This window comes from Periophthalmus magnuspinnatus, chromosome 17 (genome assembly GCF_009829125.3).
Source record: "Periophthalmus magnuspinnatus isolate fPerMag1 chromosome 17, fPerMag1.2.pri, whole genome shotgun sequence".
In the NCBI taxonomy this organism is placed as follows: Eukaryota; Metazoa; Chordata; class Actinopteri; order Gobiiformes; family Gobiidae; genus Periophthalmus; species Periophthalmus magnuspinnatus.
The window spans coordinates 17,236,104-17,261,530 of NC_047142.1; the positions used below are offsets into that span (position 1 = coordinate 17,236,104).

At 37.5% G+C, this 25,427-nt stretch overlaps 1 protein-coding gene across 1 annotated transcript; it reads right to left on the bottom strand.

The window, feature by feature from the left end:
* Positions 1 to 91: 91 nt before the first annotated feature.
* On the bottom strand, positions 92 to 24,495 carry LOC117385281 (noelin-3). Its single transcript, XM_033982575.2, has 6 exons — positions 24,216 to 24,495; positions 12,906 to 13,049; positions 8,636 to 8,791; positions 6,982 to 7,201; positions 3,255 to 3,361; positions 92 to 2,839 (listed from the first exon to the last, which is right to left on the bottom strand). The coding sequence occupies exons 1-6, from the start codon at positions 24,294 to 24,296 to the stop codon at positions 2,162 to 2,164; spliced, it is 1,386 nt and encodes a 461-aa protein (XP_033838466.2). The 5' UTR covers positions 24,297 to 24,495; the 3' UTR covers positions 92 to 2,161.
* Between the last annotated feature and the right edge of the window lie 932 nt (positions 24,496 to 25,427).

Sequence of the window (25,427 nt, forward strand, 5' to 3'; positions counted from 1 at the left end):
CAATAAGGCAAACAAATATGGTCACAAAATGTTCTCAAATAAATTTTTATATATTCTGAAATTCTAAGTACTTTCACAAAATTGTCCCAAAACACATAAATCCACTTGTAATTATTATACAGGTACAAAATGGTCCATCACTTTTGCCATTATCTTGCACAAGGTCGAGTGCTAATAACTTTTAAAATGAAAAAGTTGAAAGTGAAATGAAAGTAGGAATAAATTATGGAGACATCATGAAAACTGGAGAAAAGTAACAAAAAGAACAGTTGGAGAACACAAGAAGAATGTGAATGAGATATAGACAGTTATTGTCATAAAAAAGTATATGAAATGTGACAACCAATCTGAACACATTTAGAGAAATAAACCGCAAAATGGACTTGGACTATTTAAAAGTGCTATAATGCGTTTCAATGTACGAGTATTTGTGCCAAAATAAAGGTACACTATGTAACTTTTCGAGTGGAGGGTCTGCCACCTATTAGTGTCCTCATGGATGTTAATTCTTTTCCTAGAATGTGCCACAGCATAGCTTTAAACTTATCTTTTTCTATGGAGGTGACACCACCAGGTCAGGTCTGTGCAATGGTGACCCAACTCACAGTAATTAGGCTTTTCAAAAGTATAAAAAAAAATTGGTTTCCTGGAGAGTTTTAGTTTGCGTTTGAGCTTTATCAGAACAAATATAAGACCTTATGGTAAATGTTCATTCTAGTATCATGATCAGTATCGAGTATTGAATCTATTCCTTAGTATCAAAATCACGTTTAAGATTTTAGCATTTGACAACACTAGCAAGAATGTGTCTTTTATCAGGTATTGTTTGTGCAGTAAAACACTTAATTGCGTTCATGCAAGACAGATTTAATGCCATACTGTGGAACATTACAGGCAAAGCAATATATCTTCTTGGAGACAAACTGGTGAGAGACCCCCATCAGAAAAGTTACATAGTACGTTTAAGTAAGCTAAAATTTATAAATATTTTAGTCCAACTTCTGCACTGTTTTGTGAGGTATTCATCCCATATGGCAGGTTTGAATTCCAACAAAGCACATACTGACATTGTGCTCATAGGCAATACACTTCATTTATCAGTGTTTGACTCACAACTATTCAAAATGCAACCCTTACAAACAGCTTAGTGACACAGTCCTCCCAACTAGATGGTGCTAAGTTTGATCTCTGGGGCTAAGTTGGAGTCTTTCTGGGGAATGGGTTGAATGCCATGGACACATTTTTCTCACCCTTATCCAGGCTTGGGACAGGCACAAAGACCCCATAGTAGGATTGTCATCATTGTGAATAAAGCATCAATAAAATAAAATAATAATATGTATTTTAATTTTAATTACATAGTACACAGACCCTCAGATATCTTATAAATAATTGAGATTGTAGGTGGCTCAGTGTCAGCAAACAGAGCACAGTTCTGCACAAATAACAGATATCTTAAAGGCGTACTATGTAACTTTTCGGGTGGATCCATCATCTACTTGCCTGCATAGTAAGTTTATTGTTTTGCTTGGAATGTTCCACAGTCTATCTGCAAACCTATGCATCTTATTCACTTACATATGTTTGTATTGGTCTAAAGCATCTTAAAAAGAGCATACATTCTTTGAGCTTGTAAATCCTGTAACTTGCCCTGGTGGTATCGTCATGGAGAGAAATATGTTTAAAAGGCCTATATTGTGCCATTTTCTGATCTATGTTATAATTAGTGTTTTCATTCACACATATTTAACACCTAAACCGTACATATTTAGACTGAGTTCTTCTCTTAAACAGAAACAAACAAAAGGTAAAAGGTAGCTGTAACTTGGAAACTACCAATACATGACATCACAAGGTGGAACAGAGCATTTTGAGTTTTGGAGATATAGACTAATAAAAAAGGGTTACTTTTAATCAAACAAAATACAACTCCCGGTATGTTTTTGAGGAGGCAACAACATTCTAACCTGACTTAAAGCTCACAAGAGTCAATTTTGCGTAATATAGGACCTTTAATGCCATACTGTGGAACATTCCAGGCAAGGCAATAACATCTCCATGGACACAAGCAGGTTGCGGAGCCTCCCACCAAAAAGTTACATAATGTGCCTTTAAAAATCAAGTTGACATTCAGACAAAACAATACATTTTAGACATATTTTTAGGAATCGTCTTCAGTCTTTATGATGTGAAAGAGCGTTACATTGAAGAGAACTTGGTGTCCGTTGTTCCAGCCGTACAGCGCCCGATCTCTTGCATTATAGTCCAACATCGACATGTGGAAATACTGGTTATGAAATGGTATGTCCGTGTACTCATATGTGGAGGTTTTAGTTGAATAAGCGTAATAAACCTTTGCGCCGGTAAGATGTGAATTTGTTATGTACAGTGTCCCGCAAATCATGAAGGATTCCCCTGCGTTCCTTTTCGAGTATTCGGTATTCCAGGTTTGAAGGATTTGAAGCGTGTCCGGGTTAAGTTGACTGATGACGACGTTTCCTGCGTTCTGATTTGTCGCGTAAACTACCCATAATCCGATCTCATCCGCCATTAGGTCGATATCGGAAAACCCACCCCATGTATAAGGATAGACGTTGTGAAAACCGGCAGATTCCAAAGCTCTTTGCGTAACTACTCGCCCGGTTTCAAAGCTGTAGCGCACTAAAATGTTACTCTGCATTTTGTTGTAGTACAGGGAGCCATTGTACACCACATGGTTGGTCCCGGCCCATTTGAACGGGAGGTTGTAGGTTCGAGACTCAACACCTGACACGAAATCAGAAATGGATTTGAATTCTTTCACAATTTTGTTGTTGGTGTAGCTGTCCATGTACCACACCTGAGGAAAAAGAAGTACAAAAACATGATTATAATATTTGATTTAGAGATAAAAGAAGGATTTTTTTGTTTTGTTTTCTGTTTATATGTAGAAAGAGAGACATTTTTTAAACGTTTGGTTTTATCCTTTATGCTTTGTGTGTCTAGATTGTACAATGCATGTAAATACATTGTATAAATATATACTTTTTGCAAAAAGAAATATTTACCTCAAGTTGCCAAAAATGACTAGAAACAGTAGATAATGCTATAAGTAAAAAAGTGGACTTAGTGTTCAGTTCCCCTTTTAAGTAAGTAAAAATTCCTGTTGGCATTTGCACATTTTATCTCTTCTCCTGGATCAACAGGAGAAATGTCCGTTTTTGAATACTTGCGTTATAGCCAGAACATTTAGCAGACATATGAACCCATCTTACTCTGTTGTTTTTGGAGGAGGCGAGAGAGTCGGTCATCCAGGCCCCAAATCGAGTCCCGGACGTCTTCACTGTGAGTGGCCCCGTGATCTTCATCAGTTTTCCACATGCTGAGGACACAACAGGGCTCAGGTTAAACTGGGGCTGGCAAAAAAACATGTATTTATTTTCCTAATATTTATATATATATGTCAATTTTTTATTAAACCTATTTTTCTTTTACAAAATCTAAATAAAACCTGTTTTAGTTCTGGTTTAATAAACAAGACATACTTGTGCAGTTTGTGCAGTTTAGCACAAAATAACCCAATTTATTCCTCCAAAGTCCTCCAAAAAGTTGCATAGTGCCTTGTATGTAGAATTTTTATAAGTCGGATAGAGTTTCCAAAATAACGACAATAGATCCACACAGAACAGATTATTTTGCCTGGAAAAAGTAATTGAATACTTTGCTCAGCCATTGAATGAATTGAACATTTGGCCCTGATCTACAAAATCCTCAGGTCAAGTGCACGGGGAAGTTTTTGAATGATTATAAAGTACAAAGGAATACAAACAATATTTAATAATTCTCTCTTTTCCAATTTTTTTAAACATTTATTGCCATACTGTGAACATTCAAGACAAAGCAATAACTTCTCCATGGAGACAAGCAGGTTACATATAGTGCACCTATTTAGAAAAAACATCTATTTAGTTGGGCTGTAGGTCTTAAGCTGTCCATTAATCGGTCGATGATGTATTCGTCTACTAAAGTAAGTAGTTTTGTTGTTGTTTTTATTGTGATATTAGAGAATACAGGACAATTTGGCTTGAGTTGACCAAAATTAGTACAGCAGAAAAGAGAAGTTAGTTAGGTATTTTTTGGTATTTATATGTAAAACAACAGAATAAAGCCATGATTCAGAAGTTTAACCTGTATACATGGTTTCCTAGTACTTAAAGTACAAAAAAAACTAATAAATAAATGTATAAATGTATATGCAAAATGTATACTTTGTGCATATACTCCTGTGAAGTTGTAGTCTCGTGAGTGCAGACTGAGTGAGATATACAGGGATACGTAATTGTTTTGAAAGCTTTTGCCACACCCTCTTTTTAGTCGACTACTTGATCAGCATGAGCAAGAATTTCTTCAGTCGACTGCAGCCCTACTTTTTATCCTATGTATTCATTTTTATTCTCCTCCATTCTCTCAGACACAAACACAGGTTGCCTATAAATACCACTTCGTCCAACAAGCTGTTCACTTTTCCAGGTGTCAATTACCAACTAGCATCTCTCACGCGCCATTTAATATTTTAAACACTTGAGCAGCGTCTAATTTATCTTACTCGACATTTTAATTGCTCCAAACATCAGCTTCCTATCACTTGCACTCACACTCCAAAACTTCCCTATTAAGTATTTAACTGGCTTTCACTTAATCAATCATAGCCGGAATGTAATGGAGGCTACGGGATTAAACTGGCTGTTATTCTGATGCGATTAGTATGCATATGTTAGTCTTTATGTTGACACTTTGACAAGCTATGCCTGTATTGATAAGATGTCAGCTGGGGTTTGGATGTGGATATCTTTTGACGGAGGAAATCTGCTCCAGAGAACAGAAATAGACACATTAATATGATGACTTTAGGCAGTAAATTTTAATATGAGGTGAACTAAAGTGCATTTTTGATATTTGAATTGTTATGCATGGTACACATAAGGTAGACGCCCACTGCTCCTGACAGGTTGTCCCAGTGGGATTGAAGGATGGGCTAAATGCAGAGGACAAATTTCCTTACAGGGACCATAAAGGCTGATATCTCACATTCTATCCGTAACTACTATTAAGTTGAATCATTCATAATTTAGATGTTGTTTTTAGAAAATACATATTAATGTTCAAAATGATTATGCTGCACCAGCGGTTTAAATAAGGTTAAACACTCTGGCTGCAAGCAGGTAACGGTGGGAGATATAAATCGAGAAACAGATGATATGGCAATAGTTGTTTTGGAGATAAGTAAAATTTGCAAGGTCATCATCTATAATTCATCATCTATAATAACAGTAGCTCAGTTGGTAGATCCAGTGACCCGCAGGTTGGCAGTGTGACTCCAGCTCCCACAGATGAATGCTGTTGTTGTGTCCTTGGACAAGACACTTAACCCAGAGTCTGCGTAAACTGGTGTTTGAATATGTGTGTGAATGGGTGAGTGGTTCATTGATGTAAAGAGCTTTGAGTGCCTAGAAGGTGGAAAAGAGGTATATAAAAATTTTACTATTTATCATTTAATGACCTTAAAAAGAAACATAAAGTCTAGTGTAATCTCCACACAAGAGTACAGTGATAGTGTTATTTCTGCATTTTTGTGGTTCATTTTATGGTTTATGGACATATTTTGACCTCAAAAGTCGCATATACAATATATCTGTACTGGGGTAAGACAAATACATGGGGAAAAAAAAATCATGTACCGTATTTTCCGCACTATAAGGCACATCGGAATATAAGGCGCACCTTCAATGAATGGCCTATTTTAAAACAAATTTCATATATACCGCATTATAAGGTGCACAGAATACAAACTACTGTAGTAGTTGGGGTTGTGTTACGCATCCACGAGATGGAGCTGCGCTAAAGGGAATGTCAACAAAACAGTCAGATAAGTCAGTCAGTCAAACTTTATTAATAGAATTTAAAAATACGTTCTGAAAACTTTGTTCACTCAAAACAAGTTAATGCATCACAATATAGTAACTCTCGAAATAGTGCAAAGCAATAACAATAACTCAACGTTGTTCAAACGTTAATGTCCATGTTCACAATATCTCCCAGTTTAGTTGTAAACACGTGAAAGAAACACGTAAAGCTCACTTTTTCAGTTTATTCCTCATTCACGAATCCGTCGAATTCTTCCTCTTCAGTGTCTGAGTTGAACAGTTGGTCGAGCTCATTCAAAGTGCCCGATTCCGTCTCGTCAAAATCGCCATTATCCGTGTCGCTGCTGTTGTCTTAACATTTCAGTGACAATTCCTGCCTTCCTGAAAGCTCGGACCACAGTTGAGACTGATATATCAGCCCAGGCATCCGCAATCCATTGGCAGATTGTGGCATATGTCGCCCGGCGCTGTCTCTCCGTTATCCCTATAGCGTCGGATCCTGTCGTCACAGATAGAGCACGGTTCTGGACTTTCCAGCAGCATAACTCCGCGCCCAGTCGTGCTCTCATGTAAATTCAAACGGCGTCTCAAAGCGGAGACATGGAGCTATCCAAATATTTTACCATCATTACGGTAATCTGCCTCTGTTGTCCTGAAGGTGACGAATGAGAGCGCGGGGCTGCGGGGATTTTCCAAGTCATTTATTCAATGCGTAAAAGAAAGTGTACAGATGGATGTGTAAAATAGAAGTAGTTGTGTGAAAAAATGCAGTAAATTCTCATACTTCGTTTAACATGATTTTTATGGCAAAAAATAATAAAAGTCTAGGTCTAGGTGAGCTATACTGGCCCATAGTGTGCTCAGTCCTTAAAGGGTTATTACTACTATTACTTCGGCGACGCCTCCTGACTACGGGTGTCATAATTGACCAATATTGATCCCTATATAAGGCGCATCGGATTATAAGGCACACTGTGGGTTTTTGAGAAAATTAAAGACTTTTAGGTGCACCTTATAGTGCGGAAAATACGGGTACATGTCCTTTAGTTCAGTTGCATCTCCTCCCTGTGTTACTTACTGAGTTTGCTCATACAGTTGCGTAGTCTGTTCTCAAGACTTAGAACTCTCTGTTGCAGTTCTTCGTAGTCATAGGCGCCCATCTCCTCTTGGATCCCCATCAGGACCCCCGAAAGGTTCCTGACTTCCTCTTTAAACTGAGCAATAAGTTTAGTGTCTGTCTTGTACTGCTCCAGCACAGGGATCAGGGGCTGTAGTGACTCCATCTTACCCTTAAGCTCCTGAATGAAAACACAAGGCCACAGGGTGAAAATCATGCGGGGAGCTATAAATGTTTCAGTCCAGACAGAATAGTGAATTTGGACAATTTTCTCCATTCATGATGAAAGTGCCAGTGTTCTGCCCCTAAAAGCTAAAAGCTAAAACTGGACTAGAAATTCTTAGTGCAACAATAAAACACCCTTCTGTGGTTGAGGTGCTTTGTCTGGAATGTACCACAGTATGGCTTTAATCTCATTTGTTTCAAAGTAGAAAAGTAGGTGACACTACAAGGCCAAGGTACAGAAGAGATCTGTGGAGAGGCGAGTCCACTAAAAGTTACACTGCATGTTTTTTAAGGGTAATTGGAGCTGTAGAAACACCTAATGAAATTAATAACAGAGATACGTGTCTGATGTCATATTTTGTAATACTGAAGAAAAGTAATAACACTGAGGTGGCTGTTTGGAGACCTTAGATAATCAATGGACATAGCTCAATCTTTATAACTGTAGAAAAAAAATTGTTAAACTGTTAACTTAAAATTGTAGGATTTTCTTGTGTCAACTTAAAGTGGAACTAAACACTAAATCGACTTTATTTTACTACAAAACTGTGTATATGGAGTTTTAATAAGATTATTGGCTGTTTTAGTGCAAACTAGGTTGGCTTTCTTGTAAAAATGTGAACGTGTCAATTTGAAGTGCTTGGTGGCAGGTGTTTCTGATTACAAACACCTGGCTGCAGAGGCACAGTTTGAAATGTTGGAACAATCACACTGTTCCTTATTCACCTTATTCCAGAAGTTGCTGTGGGCCATTGCTATTCAGGTTCTATTATTTTGCATGAGGCTGCTGTAAAAAGCAAATAAGTTCTATACAGACTACAGCGCTGTTTTAAAGCCTCCCAGAGAATCGGTGCATTGTTGTTGACTTGTTTTTGCACATAAGCATGGAGCATTAAACACTTAAGAGGAAGTGCCACCACAGAAAAAGCACTGATTAGTAGCATTTATGGCAAAAGTGAGGAGGAGGGAGGAATAAGGTCAATACCTCATGACCCCGCTTCTCCTTACTCATCCTTACTCATTGTTTTGTTGAGTTTTCCAGGTACTGTTTAGCAACTCAGTTTATCTGTTTAGTCCCACTTTAACAGTAAACCTTGGTGCCCCCTTGTGGATAGGGCAACTTCTGCATGTGAAGTTTGCTTATAACCCAAACATTCACTAAACCTTTTTACTTAATTACATCTACATTTAATTGATCTAAATTGTTTATTTTAAGCTTATTTATGTTCTGAGCAGTGTTTGTTGTTCATCTTTACAATTTATACTTTTCTGATTTGCTTGATAGAATTATATTTTTGTTGCACTGCACAGAGATGCATAGGGACAAATCTCTGATGTTGCTGAAAAAATCTGATGATTTTCAATACCTCTAAGAAGTCAAAGTTCCTACCTGAAAGTTCCTGGTGACGGACGTCTTCTTCTCTGACTCGATCTGCCTGAACTTTGACCTTAGACCTTTGATTTGACTCTCCATCTTCATAATGTACTGAAAGTCCCTCTGTGTGCGAAGGTTCAGTACCTCGATGGACTGGGACATGTTCTGCACCTTTTCACACACACACAAACACAGGCATTGATTTTGTGTCTGTGCTCAGATTAAAATGTCCTTACAGCTCAGGGAAGGGTCTTTGGTTTCTCTTGTCAAGAACAAGTTGACGCTGCCACCACCAACATCAGTGTGGGAGCGGCATTACTGCTGCCAAACACACGCTTATCGAGGCCATACCTGCTTGCCAAATCCAGATCTCGTCACATCTCTGAAGCTAAGCAGAACTGGGCCTGGTTAATAATTGGACAAGAGATTGCTGGGTACACCATGTGCCACAGTGGGGCAGCGGGGCTCTAGTGGACACAGTGGTTGTGTCCTTAGGCAAAACACTTCACCCACATCACCTAGTATGTATGTGTGTGTGAGTGTTGGTGATGGTCGGAGGGGGAGGTGGTGCAGATTGGCAGCCTTGCTCCTGTCAGTCTACCCCGGGGCAGCTGTGGCTACTACTGATACTTTGCTGTGACATCATGCTGGGAGTGTTTTTCAAGTATGTCTATGGCGTAATAATCAGCAGTTTCCATGGTGACACAATTCACACATTAGCAATGTCAAGAAAAAATACAAATTGGATATAAACAAAACATTTTCAGGAGACTTTGATCAATACAAGCGTTCAGGGTCACGTTTGGTGTTTGATGTTCAACAATAAAGGTGAAAGTGACTAACTGAAAACCTTTTGCCTAATGCTAACTAGCTTATAACTGTAATGTTATTTGAGGGGTAGTTATTTAAGAGAACAAATCATCTCCCCTGTAGTTCCAGCTAAGTCAGTTCTTTATGGTCACAATGTGTTACAATAATGCTCAGGTTAAAGTCCTACAAAGCCTCAGACAAAGCAGTGCCTACAGTTAGCATCTCACACCCAGGGAATGTTCATGGCATCAGCTGCAAAGTAACAATAATAGCTTACCACCCACCACTGAGTGTGGGGTGAGTGGATAATGTAATGTAGTTTGTGTGTTTTGAAAGGCGTGATATTATTCCAGTGCATTATTATTATTATTAGTGTGTGGGGTTAACACTATTACATTTAATTATGGATTCAATTATGATTACTTAAATACAAACACAGTAATGTATATCAGATCAATATTACAAACAAATTGATCTAATTGTTGTAAGCATATACTATTTTTTCTGTTTATTGCAGCTCATATGCTAAAACACATTCATTTTTCTGCCCCCACTCTTGCTTTTGGTCATCAGTAAAGATCTTTTTCTGCAACCAGCCCTGTACTATAATTTGTGTTTAAACCAGTGAACTTTGGGTTGGTGGATAAATGCTCAACCCACTAAACCACTGATAATTATTGTGTGTGGAGCAAAACTGCTACTTTAACTACTAGTACTAAAAATAACTTCACTATCTTAAGTGATCCCAATAAAGCCTGTATAGTAGGTTCATGGGACAAATGCACCCTCCTCTGTCTCTTCACCATAGATAGACCATTAAAGTTAGCTAACATGAGACCAGCCTCTTTGTATTGTATTGTGTGTGGTGCTTTAGCTGCAGTGGAGTCTGGCAGATCCTGAAATGGCCCAATTGAAGGCCTGAGGCGCGAAGTACATTAGCGTCACAGAGTTGGTGAATGACAGAGAATAGCCGTAAGCTAACAGCGCTAAATGTGTGTTGTGATGTGATGGGCTAATAGAGCAGGACTGCCCACGTGCTGCGTCTAATCCACTGTTTGTTTGTGGTGTTGGAGAGAAATAAATTAGATCTGTCAGAGGAAAATAAGATCACATTTGCAGAAAATTTGATGTTTGTACTCTTAATCTGATGTCTCAGCTGTTTAAGTTTAGAGGCAATTTTATGATGGGGAAAGAAATCAATTTTTGGCTCACAGATTAAAAGCTATATTATGTTGGATGATGGTTTGGATAAGGTAGGTTAAGTTTTTGCCCATCTACTGGAGGGTTTCACATATGAAGTACTGCCAAGTCTCTGGGCAAGACTATATACTATATTTATAATTGGTCCTGGTTTGAATAGGGTTTTGTCCTGACTTGTTTTTGTTTTAGTCCGGTTTTAGTTCCGTGTTTGATCCCAATTTTGATGTGACGCGTGTGCAATTGTGAATTCAGGCAAGTGACCTAAAGAATGGTTTGGTGGATTTGATCAAAAATAATGCAGAAAATTTAGTTCAGAAAACTCTACAGATTTGTAGCTAACCAAAGGATTAAAAAAAAAAAAACATGTTATTTTTTACCCTGTGGAACACATTTTTTGGAAGAATTATATTTTGTAAAAACTATAATGATGCCACAGGTTTAAAAAAATCTGTTTTGCAATCAGGCTGAAACCAATGGAGGGGGGCATGATAGCACTAGTATTGATCATGCAGTTATATATATATATATATATATATATATATATATATATATATATATATATATATATATATATATATATATATATATATATATATATATATATATATATATATATATATATATATATATATATATATATGCTTCTTTAGATAACTAAGTTGAAGTAATTTACTGCTACAGTAATTCTGCTACACACATACTAATCAATACTAAAACTACTAGCAACACTATCAAAATGAATCTATTTATTAGACAAATTTTAACATTTTCTGAATAGTTTTTGAAAGATCTTAATCTAGTATAAGACAACGCAACATTATGAAATAAACTAGAAATATTTTGCCTTGAAAATGACACTCTCTTGTATAAATAGGTTATTATTGAGGTATTGAAATCAGTAGTGAGTGACAAGTATCTTCTTTAGGATCATAAACAAGTTAGGATTTTTTCCATTGTGTAACACTTGTAACACTGTTCAAAGCCCATTTTAGTTTTTCTAATGCCTCTTAAAAACATTTTTCAAATACATAGGCCAAATAATACAATGATGACTCATCATGGCTGCTCCTTTAAATCCTCACTTGTCTTAAACAGACCTCTAAAATGTCATATGCTATGATATATTCATGCTTGGTACTATTCAAATGAGTTTGAATATACTTGTTTTTGAAAATTGTCATGTTTACGTGAATTTAAGTGAGAGTGACAGCTTTCTCATTTCCACAAGCTAGTCATCTAATGTAATTTATGCTGAAGTATCAACCAGGGTTACAGACAGGGTTGAGGCAATCTCTCTAGGGATTAAACAGACAAAGACACATGAATAAAGATATAAATCAATGGGTTCTTTATAAATTCAGGTGTGACACATGCTGGCTGTACAGAATATATATGTTGTCATGTAAGCTGATTTAGTGCAAGGAAAGGGAATACATTTAAATCTATAGTGCACTTCAAACAGCTGCACTGAAGGCGGTCTCATTGTCAACTGAAAGATAGTAGCTAAATATAATTTAGTGATTTGGTAAAACTATCTGTGATTTTTCTTACAAGCACTGAGATTAGTGTTTTGTGTTTATAGGATTCTGTTCAATCTTCAAATTTTAAATGTGCCCAGAAAAATTGAAAAAGAAAAAAAAGATAAATATGAACAGGCAAACCAATACAAGAATCACCTTTCAGAACATGTTTGTACAGGTCTAAATTACGGGGTTAGCAGTTTTTATACAGAATAAGACATTTGGTTGTTTGTGAAGGAAATCATGGTACTTCAAAAACAGCAGGATTTGTGATTTGCTAATTGCATCCATTCAAATTGCAATTTTGATTTAATTATGATTCATCTTGCAGCCCTAGTAGGTGGGTCAAATTGTGTTTCCAAAGTAGTGATATGGCTAATACAAATGGTACGTGGGCTTTTTTAATGCTACTCAGGAGTTCGTTGGCTTGCTGGTGCTGTCCTGGTTTAGAACAGGTTTATCCCACGTTAAGGTCTTGTTTGTACATAGTGCTATTTTAGTGCTAGTCACCAAATTTAGCATCACAATATATAGACATTCCAATATTTTCAGTGGTTTTGTTCTGGTTTGGTGTAGTCCTTGTTTAGACCTTGTCCAGACATAGTCCAGGTCACAGAATACATAAAAGTTTTGTTTTTATGAATATTCATTCAATTAACACGGCACTTCTGCCACCTCCAGTTCAAATCACTTTAGGGAAGATGAAGGTGAAGTGTCTTGCTTGAGGACACAATGGTAGTCTAAATGCTCCTTACCTTCTCGAGTAGCTGTCGGAGCTGTCTCCCTTTGGAGTCTCTGGAGCACAGACTCTGCTCTGGAGCCACCACAGTACAGATGCATCTGCCGTCTGCATCCTGCGCCGAGCTGAACACCTGCCAGCCATCCTTTGGACGTACTGTCTGAAGGGCCAACATACAAGGGGAAGAGTCAAGACTGGAAATTTACAGATACAACATCCATGTATACCAGTTTGGCCTAGACATTTTAGACATTTGCATGAATGGGATGCCATCATTGTTGGCAAAAGTTTGTAATATGTGTTCTTCTTGTTAAAGACTGATACTGTTGTTTACTTGTCAAAAACAAATCTGCAGTTGTATTTTGTTTCATTCATACACTAAATCCAAAGTTGTCTTCTCTGAGCATTCAAATAATGCTCTATTTACATTTTGGCTGTTTAGTTACATCATAGATGAAACTCCAGACTTTTCCAGCTCAGTTTTTAAGCCCATAAACCATCACCGAACTCATTCTGCGGTCAAACTGTGCTCACAACGAATGCATGGCTCCATTAGCATAGCCTTCATAAAGAAAAAGGACTTCAGTACTTTACTTTCCAACTGTTAATTCCCATTGCTGACAGCAGAGGGAGCTCCAGCTCCTAAATGCCTCATTGGAAACAAAAGTGAAGTTTATAAATTATATTTTCCAAATGCAGTTACAAAATGTGAAATACTTAATCCAAGGTGAGCAAAGGTGTGTTTAAATGACAATTAAAACATCAAGAATTCATAATACTTCAAAAAAGACATATTGTGCTTTTGTCTGCTATATAGTCTGACACTTGTAGATTGTTATGTTACATTTTGTACATTTTAAATTGTAATATTGGTCTACAAGAGAAGAAAAGAAGAGAGAACAAAGCAGTGGGCGTAGACGGTGACGGTGAAAACAAGGGTTGATTGGAGCAATGACGTGTTGAATACAGGAGAATAAAGATTAATCAAATGTGCAGGAATAAAACGCAACATTTATTGTTTTGGGAAGGCACTCATTTAAAAAATACATTACAGGCTCACATCACCCCTTGTAAAGTCCCTGCCACACTAATGTTTTTTATAATGCAACAACATGGATCACAACACTCAATATCTATTAGATATAAATGTCATTCACAGATATTTCACAACATGGTTAAGTTTTAAGAATGCTTTATCAGTTTTGACCTGCTGCATTTTCATTCATTTAATATATTTTGCCTTTTGTTTACTGAAAATAACCACTTTTTCTTTGTGTTATCAAAATACATTTAAAGTTGACAAAGTAGTGTGAGTATAGAACAACTACCAATTGTCTGAAATGATTTGACTTCATTTTTCAGAAGAGGACACAAAAGGTTTAAACGCATCTGAATGCTAGACAAATTATTCAAATTTACTCAAAATAAACGTCTGATAGAACAGACCAAAGCAAATAAAAGCCTTAATAATAATACTAATAATACATACAATTTATATAGTGCTTTTCAAAACACCCAAAGATGCTTTAAATCAGGAGACAAACATAGACAAACAGAAAGGTGATTGAAAGGTGATTTTCCATTTTCTTTTGCTCTAGTTTGGATTATACTTTCCGCATGTAGACTCTGTACAGAAATTAGACACACAAAGCCCAGCAGAGGAAACATTGGCAGTCTTTATAGTCTGTGCAGGCCATGCAGCTGCAGACAGTAGAAATCAAAACTAGCTACTAGGGAATGCTGCTCATTTCCATGCATAGTGACTAATTTTCTTGAGATGTTGATGCAGAAATTTGGGTTAGAGCGGAAGCTTCACGTAGGGGCCTGCCTGAAAGAAGGACTAAACTTTAGCCGTGCGGACCTCACAAATGCGTCAAGCATAAATCAAGTTTAAATCTGGGGCCAAGTTGCGGAGACGGCAATCTGAGCAGGAATGCACAGACTTCACTTTCCAAACACATTTCTTCCAGTTTGTCGGGGGGGATTCCAAGGTGTTCCTGGGCTACCGAGAGACATGTCCTGGGTCTTCCCTGGGGAGGTGTTCCCAGGGGGACATGCCCGGAACACCTCCACGGGGAGGCATCCAGGCGGTATCCAGAACAGATGCCCAAGCCAGGGTTTTCAGCCGAGAGTGAAGCAGCTGGGAGGAAATCAGCACCTCCAAATCTGAGGCCATGATTCTCGACCAGTGAAAGATGGCTTGCCCTCTCCAGGTGGGTGAAGAGTTTCTTGCCCCAAGTGGATGAGTTCAAGTGTCTCGGGGTCTTATTCATGAGTGAGAGCCGGATGGAGCATGAGATTGACAGGTACAGCGACTGCATCACTGCAGACGCTGCACTGGACTGTTGTGCTAAAGACAGGGTTGAGTCAAACGGTAAAGCTCTGGATTTACTGGTCAATCTACATTCTGTCACCTATAGTCATGAGTTTAAGAAGAAATTTGAAGAAATAAAAATTCTACTATAGCTTGCCTCATTTAGAATAAACAGTAATGATTCAATCAATTTAAGTGGAAATAAACACCTACACTCAAATATAGCTTTTTCAGTTCTGATACCTATTCCAATACGAGCTTTAAGTATCTGCCCGACATTAACCAAGGCAGAGAAAGTAACAGCATCTATTTACTCATTTACAGAAAAAAGACAGAACTGATTTAAATGTGATACGTAACTGTTATTTATTTCTCAAGAAAATACAGAACATTGTATAAACACAAATTCAAACATTATGGTACTTTCTGGGTCGACTACAGCCAGTAAATAGTCGGGCCACCATTGTAAAAAAGAGCATTAAAAGCCCATACATTTCAGCACTTGTTTGTAGTGGTCTAAACTACAGGGTTAGCAGGTTTTATAAGGCTATAGAGATCGGACACATGGTTCTCTGTAGATTGCATTACTAAAATAATTGCAGCCTTTGTGATTTCATGATTGCAACAACCACTTGAATTGCAGTGTTGATTTGATGGTGATTTATCTTGGAGCCCTAGCATAAACTCACATACCGTTAATCGCATTTAACAAGACACCAAACTTTAACTTTGTTGCTAGAATGTTTTTGTTTACCTGTAAATACTTTAAAAAACTGTTCTCAAACTCTACCCATTCTCTTCCTCTGGCCTTGTGTTTTGAAGAAGTGCTCCCCTCTTGGTGTTACTCCTCCCTGGCGCATTTCCTGTTGTATCGTAAATATGGTTTTGTCCTTGATGAACCACAGTATTTCCGCACTCAGTCCTGTCCAAGTCGGCATTGGAAGGTCCTGCTGGGAACCGCTGATAACCCTGATTTGTGTGAGGCTTTCCCTGTTCTTTATTACATTCAACACGCCTCGCTGCACCATGGAACAAAGAGGAGGTATCAAAGAGAGGGCAGTATTATACAAGAATGTAGAGCTCTGTGGAAGCTATGAGTAAGCAGTTTTTGTATGTATTTATTTACTTATTTTAATACATATTAGTATAATGTGTTACACTATGGCTATGGGGCTTGGTTGTAGCACATATGCAAGAGGTTAGACACTAAAAAGGATAAAGAGGTGGAGACAGTTTTCTCATTTCTCCCTGCATCTGGGTGCGTTTCCTCAGGGCGCTCCGGTTTCTCCCATTAATCCAAAAACACAACCAAAAAACCCTCCAGCTAAGTTAGTCCTATCTTAAGATCTGGAGATGAGTCCCCTACTGCTCCGAACAGGTTACCCCAAGTGGCATTGAAGAATGGGTCAAATGTAAAGGACAAATTTCCCTTAAGGGACAATAAAGTGTACCTTAACCACAGGGTGATATGACAAAAAGATTTATCATGACTTTGGACCTACTTATCAAAAATTCTGTCTTATTAAAAGCATTTTTCCAGAACATAATCAATGCATACTTTTAATCATAATTGCTATAAAAAAGTCAAATTTCCTCCAGTGTCTCAACTCCAAACCACATACTTCTCCAGACAGAGGCTATAGACCACTCTGTGAAAAAGCCGAGCTAATCATTGACAAATTTGATTCAAATTTGAATAATTGCCCAGCCCTAGAGTTGGACTGTGACAATACACTATTTATAGCCTTAATAAAGTATGAAAGCTTTAGTAACTACACAATTAATACGCTAACCCTGAGTCCTAACCTTAAACCCTTAATTAACTAGTTACTAAGCCTGAATCATTCTTGATAAACTGTTTGTTCATTATGAATTACACCTTCATTCATGCTTTATTAAAGGTGTACTCTGTAACTTTTCTGGTGGAGGGCCCGTCATCTCCATAGAGAGAAACTTATGTATCTCCATGGACACAACCAGTTGGTTAGATAGGTAAGATCTGTGGAAAGGTGACCCTGCTTCTAGTGAGAATGTAGGTTTTTCTAAGTATTTTTAAGCAATAAAGACACCCGTAATTGATTAAATGAAAGGCAGACAAGTTTAATGTCATACTGTGGAACATTCCAGGCAAATGAGTAACATCTCCATGAAGGTGGCAGACACCCTCCTGAAACGTTACATAGTGCACCTTTAAGGATAATTAAGGTGTAGTTTTAAAGTGTAACCAAAAAGTTCTGTAATTAATATTCCTAAAGTCAAAATAATAAGTGGAATGACAATTTGAACAATGAAGTCCTGTTTTGCCAGAAATGTAAATGTGAAAGTCTGGAGCCAGAGCTGAAACCTGTGACTGGTGCTTTAGCCTTTGGACAAACACCAAACCCATTAGAAACCACTGCACAGTTCAAAAAGAGACGTATTGATCCAGCAAATGAGAGAGGAATAGGAAATATGCAAAAATGCTCAACAGAGAAAGGAGTTATTTTCAAATATTAACTTAAGTTTAAAATGTTAACTTCTGTAGGATTTGATTGACGCTTGCACTTGCCATTTTAACATAGTAATTGTGATTAATGTTTTATTAAACTCCACAATGAAAATCGTATGGAATTATATAAGACGTCAAAGCATAAAATTAGACAGAACTGACTTTAATAATGGTGGTTTTGAAGTAAAAGTGCAGTGAGTCATAATACTTAGCAACACAGCCCCAGTACAATATAAAACAATGGAAAAGTACTGTATCACAAAATGTTTCTAACCCTGTAGTTCAGATTAGGGTTGACAAAATTATTGAAAATCTGATACCAATCGATACTAAAACAAACATCTAAGCTAGATACTCATTTGAGCAAGTGCTGGTAGTAAAAAAGTCACATCTGCAGGACAGAAATGAACCTTTTCTGAATAGCTTTATAATGATCTTGAGCTGTATAAGAACAAATATAAGACCACATAGACTAGTATACGCCCACGGACCACTATGGAACCTACCTGGATGACTGAGGGATTACACAGATATAAGGCCACATGGTAATATAAAAGAAAGTACTAATTTAATATTGAAAATGGCCTCCTATTGTTTGTGTCGAAATCGAGTTTGAAATGTCTGCAAATGTTGAAGCCATGTTATGAAATGCATTTGGTTTTTGTGTTAGTTCAGCAAAGCAATATTCATTTCTTTAACCTAAAATATACCGACTCTGAATTGCTATATACCCCATTTCTTCCTCCAAAGTCTGAACTTCATTTCAAAATCACACAAGCTTTAACTGACAGAGGACTGGCTATCGACCTCTCCATTAAAAAGACCCAAGATGATCATTAATGATATGAAAGGGACGGCTGAATCTCAGTCTCAATTAAAATCTTTTGTTATCCAATATTATTCATAAAATTCATCTTCTTTATGAACCCAGTAATGTCCATAATTTACTTTTTACTTATCTGACCATTGCATCTGTCCCAGCTCGCTCTCTCAAATCTCTCTTATCAGGCTCTGGGGAAAAAGTTTTCATTATTATCAAAGCACTCTGGGCTTATCTTTTTCTACCTGGATTTTGCTGTTACAAGTTTGATCCAGGAATGAAACCCAATTCACAATTTATCCATGTCCAAAGAGGAATATTACAGTGAAGATTTTATATGTTTTGTCTCTTTATGTATTTTAGTAATCAAAGCCAGGTAGTGGATATTGTAATTAGACAAATTCTAAGATAGTTTCAAAGGGATTGTGATGGATAAAATAAGGGATGTGATACGATAAGAAACCGTGTGATTGGTCTAACAAGTATCCACACTTCAAACTCTGCAGCTGCAGGTGTTTCTGATGCAATGGTCCAAAGCTATTCCTCACATACCCTATGCAATCCAAACATCTAATTATTCACTGCAATGAGTTTATAAACACTTTTCACAACTGTCAGGTGTTGCCATCACCGTAAATCTAGCCACAACTAGCAGGCTAACGCACCTGATTATTGGGCAAAAAAGCACATTGTAATTAGATGCAGGTGGCACACATATTTTGTCCTCAAGAGCTGATCATACAATGTTTGTATTGGAACAAGACAAATTTTACACAAATAGATGGGAAGAAAGTCACCCACTACAGTGTAATGTAAGATAAGATAAGATCAACTTTATTGTCCCAAAGGGAAATTTGTCTTGGGCTCACTGCCCGCAGCTTAAAATCACAGTTACACTCATACATACACAACAGTCTCAAGATACATGTGCCATTTTTAATGTCCATAGTCCATTTGTGCACTGCACAACCATAAAAGTGTCCAAGTTATTTCTCAAGTCCCATTTCACAAATAATTATTTCACCAGCTCATAATTGCACAACGTCACATAGTACTTGAAATTGCAGTGACCACTGGAGGCAGCACACACTCAGTTTTAGACTAAAAAGCTGCAAATATACCTAGTTAACACTAAAATTAACCAAAAAATGACCAGGAACATTTTACAGTACTAAATGCTATAAAATAATCTGTACACAGTTTAGTAGCAATAAAAGTAGATTTAGTGTTAAGTCCCACTTAAAGACCCTCCTTTCCCCTTTCAAAAGTCAGATCCAGTCTTCCTCCATCAGTCTGAATAGCTGCTATAAAGACGCTGGTTGCACTAATCTACTAAAATGCTCCTCTCTCCTCCTTTTTCTCTCTTCTTTCTCTTCTGTCTCTTGACTTGAGTGACGCACATCCTCCTCTCACATTTTGAATGAATCTGTCGCACGGCCAAACCAGATGAACGCTCTCCAGCTCAGCTCGGATAAAGACATTAAATTCACACAGCTGTCTGCTCTTATCACTGTGGAGTGTTACTTGTGATGTGAGAGATCCTGGGTAAGTTTAGATTGACCGCTGCAATTTGGGATTTTTTTTTTTTTCCACTGAATGGAACTGCTGACGTAATCCTGGTTTAGTTCTGATTCCAGGTCTATTTGTGATCTGGCTTTGTTAGTCCTGCATAGTTTAGACCTATTGTTGCTAATGCATGATGTTTTCAGGTAAATATTGGGTTTAGTTGTGTTTTCTCCAAGTTTATATCCGTTTCATTTGGTTTAAAAAAAAAAAAAGAAAATTCATGAAGACATCTCTCTATATTCTTTATTTATTATAAGAGTTTTAGCTTCCAGTTTTATTGTAGAATTGTATATTTAATTTTAATTTAGAGCTGGATTAGTAGCAAAACAGTATGCTGTACACTTGGTTTGGCCATAGTTTATGTCTGTCTTAGTCCTGGTTTAAGGTTAGACCTCGTTAAACTCGCTGCACCAAAGTCAAATTTGGTTTGCCCTATTACACATATACTATAAAAACAACTTAAGTCAAATGTGTGCTGTCTGCATCAAATTATAAAAGTGTTTGTTTTTATCAGCTGAGAACCAGGAAGTAACAACGGTGTGCTGTTAGCATGCTAGTTGTTGTTGTTAGCATTGCTGTGCATTACTAACCTCTAAAAGTAGTGAAACACGCTTATAAACTCATTGTGGTAAATAATTAAAGATGCTAGGCATGTGTTAAGAAAGTGAGGAATAGTTTATTATGGCTGTAAGCAATTTCATGAGTTGAAAGAAAGTAAAAATCAATTAATCTGATCCTACAATTATTGCCTTGTGGCTAAGCAGTTATAGAATATATTTAACTTAGAGTAAAATATTAATAGAAACTTACTTAAAATTTCCCCAAACCTGGGTTCAGACTCATTAAAAACCAAATCAGCCATAGTACTTATCCATCAGTTGTCACTTCATCCTAGTTGAAGAACCCCTGATCTTTTTGCCAAACAGCCCCTGCTAATTCAGTGAGAGGATGCACAAGAAGGATGTGTGACAAATGAAGAGCAGCGGCTTTCACAGCACCCAGTCATTTGAACAAAAACAATGGTCGATTAGGCTCTTCTCGCCCGGGCAGACTTCAAAACCACCGCCAGTGTCTCCTGAAAGCAAAGGACAAAGTGCTCTCTGCTGTTAGCTCTACACAAGTTCAATTCAGAGTTAGACGTGTAGAAATAAACAAAAGAGAGGAGACAGCTAAACTTCCAATATCTGGACCTAAGCAAAGGAGTATACAAGAGGTAAGATGTCCATGAGTTTCAAGACAACATTTTGAGCAATTTTTACCATTCAAAAGATATAATATTTAGTTATAAATTGTTAATAACTATGGCAATATAGTATTCAAATTCATATAGGTTCACATAACTTGACAGCATAAAGATTTAAACTGCCTATTCATGGAGGATTTTTTACCTCATTTAAAAGAAAAAGTATTTGTTTAAAATTGTTGTACTATAGCAACAGTCCTAAGTTTTCATCATTCTGAAACTCGTGGATGGTTTAAACTTTAAAGGGGATCGCTGGATGGCAGGTAAAAATTCTACGGAGAAATTTAACTTTAAACTGAGAGGTTTTGACCTAGTTTACGATTAATATCTATGTAATTACTGGGCCTATCCACATGAACAAAAACAGGTACAAAGTTCAATGTCTTCTCTCTTATCACAAATGAACAAATGGACTTTTTTTTTTTAATTCACACTATCTTCAAAAATGGTGTCATTATTCAATAAAATGAAAACTGTGAATCATCCATAGAGTTATATAGGCCCCTGTCCTCAATTTGAAACTGTATTCAGAATGATGAAAAATCTGGACCGTTGCCATAGGGAACAATAAAAATAAATACATTAATTAATAGATAAATACATACAACTATACATAAATAACTATAATGATTTGAACTATAAAACAAAATATTCCATCTTTAGAATGGGAATCAAAATGTTGCATATAACAGGAAGCTTAGACCCATGAATAAATAAATCTTACCTTCTACTGAAATGCAGCCAATCTTGGCACAATTCAACTTTTTTTGGACATGAAAAGCCAGTTTACGTTGCAATATTAATCCACTTCCAACACTCCTGTAGCCACAGCTGCCCTGGGGCTGACTGGCCAAGATGTGACTGTCAAACTGCTCCAATAGCATATTAAATCACCACAAATCCCTCACTCACACAGCACATTCAAATCAGGTAACGCAAGTGTCTTGCCCAAGGACACAACAACAGTGGTCAGAGTTTACGTGGGGGTGGAACAGATCAGATTTGATTTAGGTTTAGTGGTGAATTAGACTTAAAAGCCATTTCTTATTGAGCTAGATCTAAACAATTAAGATTAAGTCAATTTTTCCCCTTCTTTTTAAATCCATCTTATCTATCAAATTGGTTTCAACATGGTTAAGATTTAAGGTCAATTTGAACAGCTAATTAAAAGTACTCACTGAAAAACAATCAGTTCTAATGTTAGCTTTAGTCATGTTATCACTGGACGAGTCTAGACATTTTCAACATGTTTTTTTACCCTCTCACGTTTTTGGACAATATTTTGAATTGTTGTACTTTTACTTTGATGAAGAGCTGTTGAAGTAACGTACATGTTTTGGCTTTGGTCCAGGGTCGATAAAAGAGTGATGTGCTTGGTGTAGGCAATAAACACAAGAGCAAGCCAGGAGCTGAGACGTCCTCCACATCATTTAAATTCTGATAGACTAATTCAGCACCTAATACATTCATTCAGCTACAAGTGGAGTGCTGTCTGATGTATTCAAAATATTGCAATTATAAAAGCCTAAAGGGCTATTTCTATGGTATATTCTTTTTAATAACACTTAGCCTATTGAATTTAATTAATTTATATAGAAAGTAACAATGTCTAGACAAGTTAACTAACCACAAACCAACTAAAGCACGATGTCACCCACTCCTGCACAGCAATTTTCCATAAATATACAAAAGCATGATACAAAACAATACACTACAACTTCACAAACCTGATGCGATGTGGGGTAGTTTCATTAGTGGAATGCCCACAGACTGTAATGTGATAGTGGTCTGAAGGGGAAGTGACATAGCACGGAGAGCAAAGAGAGAGGATGTAGAGCAAAAGTGAAATTTATAAAACATGTTAATATGTTGTTTTCGTTGAGTATAGCATTTTCAACATAATAAAAAGTAACATGGCGATCATGACGTTATATTTAGAAGTTACCGCATCTTAAAAGGTGCATTATGTAACTTTCTGGTGCAGGGTCTACGACTTACTTGCGTCCTTGGAGATGTTACTACTTTGCCTGGAATGTTCCACAGTACGGCTTTACATTTACTAACTCCATGGAGACAAGCAGATGACACCACGAGGCAAAGTTACAGGCCAGATCTATGGAAAGGTGATCTTGCTCGCAGTAATAATGCATGTAATTTTCAATGTAATTTTAGCAATTCCAGGCAAAACTATAATACCTCCATGGAGCAGGTGCCTGACTCACACCTGAACAGTTACATAGTGCGCCTTTAAAGTATAGTAGCAATGTAGCTGATATTCTGAATCCTAGCAAGTTGATGATTTATGTTTTTTATGTTTTAATTTAACTGATTGAAGTTTTATTAGACTGCTTGAAAATATCCTAGTTGTGTCATTTTACAAAATGAACCGAGTTTAGAAACATAGCTCTAAAAACAACACATGAAAACAGCACGTGACTCTCAAACAGCAGAGGCAGCTCTTATAAATTCTATGGCTGATAAATACATAAATCAGGGCTGCACTGTTTAGGACAAATGTGTAATAGCAATTAAATATGAACAGATACTAAACTATTTGAGAACATGTTGGCATCGGAACAGAAAATGAAAATAAAACATAATCAGACTGGATTTTTTGCTGTTCTTAGAGGAAATTACGTTACTTGAATAATCTGTGTCTTTCTAAGTGCAGCCATTCAAATTCAAATATAGGCCTATGTAACCTATTACAAGTTATTAGCAGAATAATGATCACGACACAGCTTTAAGTCCTTCAAATCACAGTGTGTTAATGAAAAGGGGGAAATAAGAAGAAGAAAACACTCTTTGGATATAACGCCAATACATACGTGTCCTGATATCGCGTTAATTGAACGTTTTGAAAAGTTAATCTCGTTTAAAATACATTAAACTTACCACAGTCGGGCAGTATCCAAACAGCAGCAGAAACAGCAGCGGGTTCAGCACCACGGAGAGCCTCCACATTTTGCCTTCCATGTCCCTCCACCTGCTCCACCTTGTAACACACAAATATGCAAGTTTTTATTCGTTTATCGAGTCTCTTTACGTCCTTTAGGCGGTGGTCCGGGGAGGGCAGGTCCGGGTAGCTGCGTCTCCCTTCCCGTTTCCCATGCGGACAGCAGTCGGGAGGAAGAGGAGGTGGAGATGGCTCTTCTTCAGTGCCAGGAGCGAAAAGTTTGGCGGCATTACATACGGAGAGAAAAACGAGAGGCGGGAAAGTACGGGGGTCGCGAGCTCACGGAGATGACATCACTCGTGCAGCTGAGTCGTCTCGTGAGGCGGGCGGCTTTTTGATGAGTGTTTGACGTTGGACAGAGCTGCACGCGCTCGGAGAAGTGTAGCGGCTCGAGGAAGGAGCGGAGTGGCGCGAGACCGTACAGCTGCTGCTCCTCGTGCGCCGCGGCTTCTTTAAAAGGGTCTACCGCGGCGCGTGCTCGTGCTATCAGCGGGCACGAGAGAGGCACGCGCGGAAAACAGCGCTCGAGGTTGGATAAAGACTGGCATGGGTGGAATGGAGAGACGGCAAACAAAAATCATTAACTATTAGTACAAAAATGTAAAATAATTTAAAAACGAAACATGTGAAATCAACTTTAATAAGATTTCTCCGAGTTGTATTGATTCATGCATGTATCAGTAATCCTGTATTATCCTGCATTCCAGGCTTGAGTGGCTCAGAAAATTCCAGTTTTCACCTACCTCCTATCTCCACCCATTGGCTATATACTCACTTGCAAAAAACAAAACAAAATGCCAGTCAAACATTTGGACACACCCTCTCATTCAATGTTTTTACTGTTTACTACTTTCTACATTTTATATACATACCGAAGACATCAAATGCTTGCCAAATGGATGCCAGATATATGGAATTATGTAGAGAGAAAAAAAAACTAGTACTAGTAGCAAAGAGTTGATCCAATACTTTGCTCAATTTGATTCACCTGATTTTGCACATGAACATCAAAAACTGTTCTCAGTTGTTGTTATTGCTGTTGCTGGTGGGGAGGACTCTTGTCTTGAAATCAGTTTTAGTATCAGTGATCTCCAGCAGCAGCTTAGGCACCTGAAGCCTAACAAGGCAGAGGCCCAGATGGTGTTCCACTC

Bases quoted from the DNA above. Each gene is read 5' to 3' on its own strand.
- LOC117385281 (XM_033982575.2), bottom strand. From the start codon at position 24,296: ATGGAAGGCAAAATGTGGAGGCTCTCCGTGGTGCTGAACCCGCTGCTG. The intron at 8,792-12,905 runs GTAAGGAGCATT...GTGTGTGAAAAG, and splicing joins TCCGACAGCTACTCGAGAAG to GTGCAGAACATGTCCCAGTC. The intron at 7,202-8,635 runs GTAGGAACTTTG...GTTTTCATTCAG, and splicing joins CCGTCACCAGGAACTTTCAG to GAGCTTAAGGGTAAGATGGA.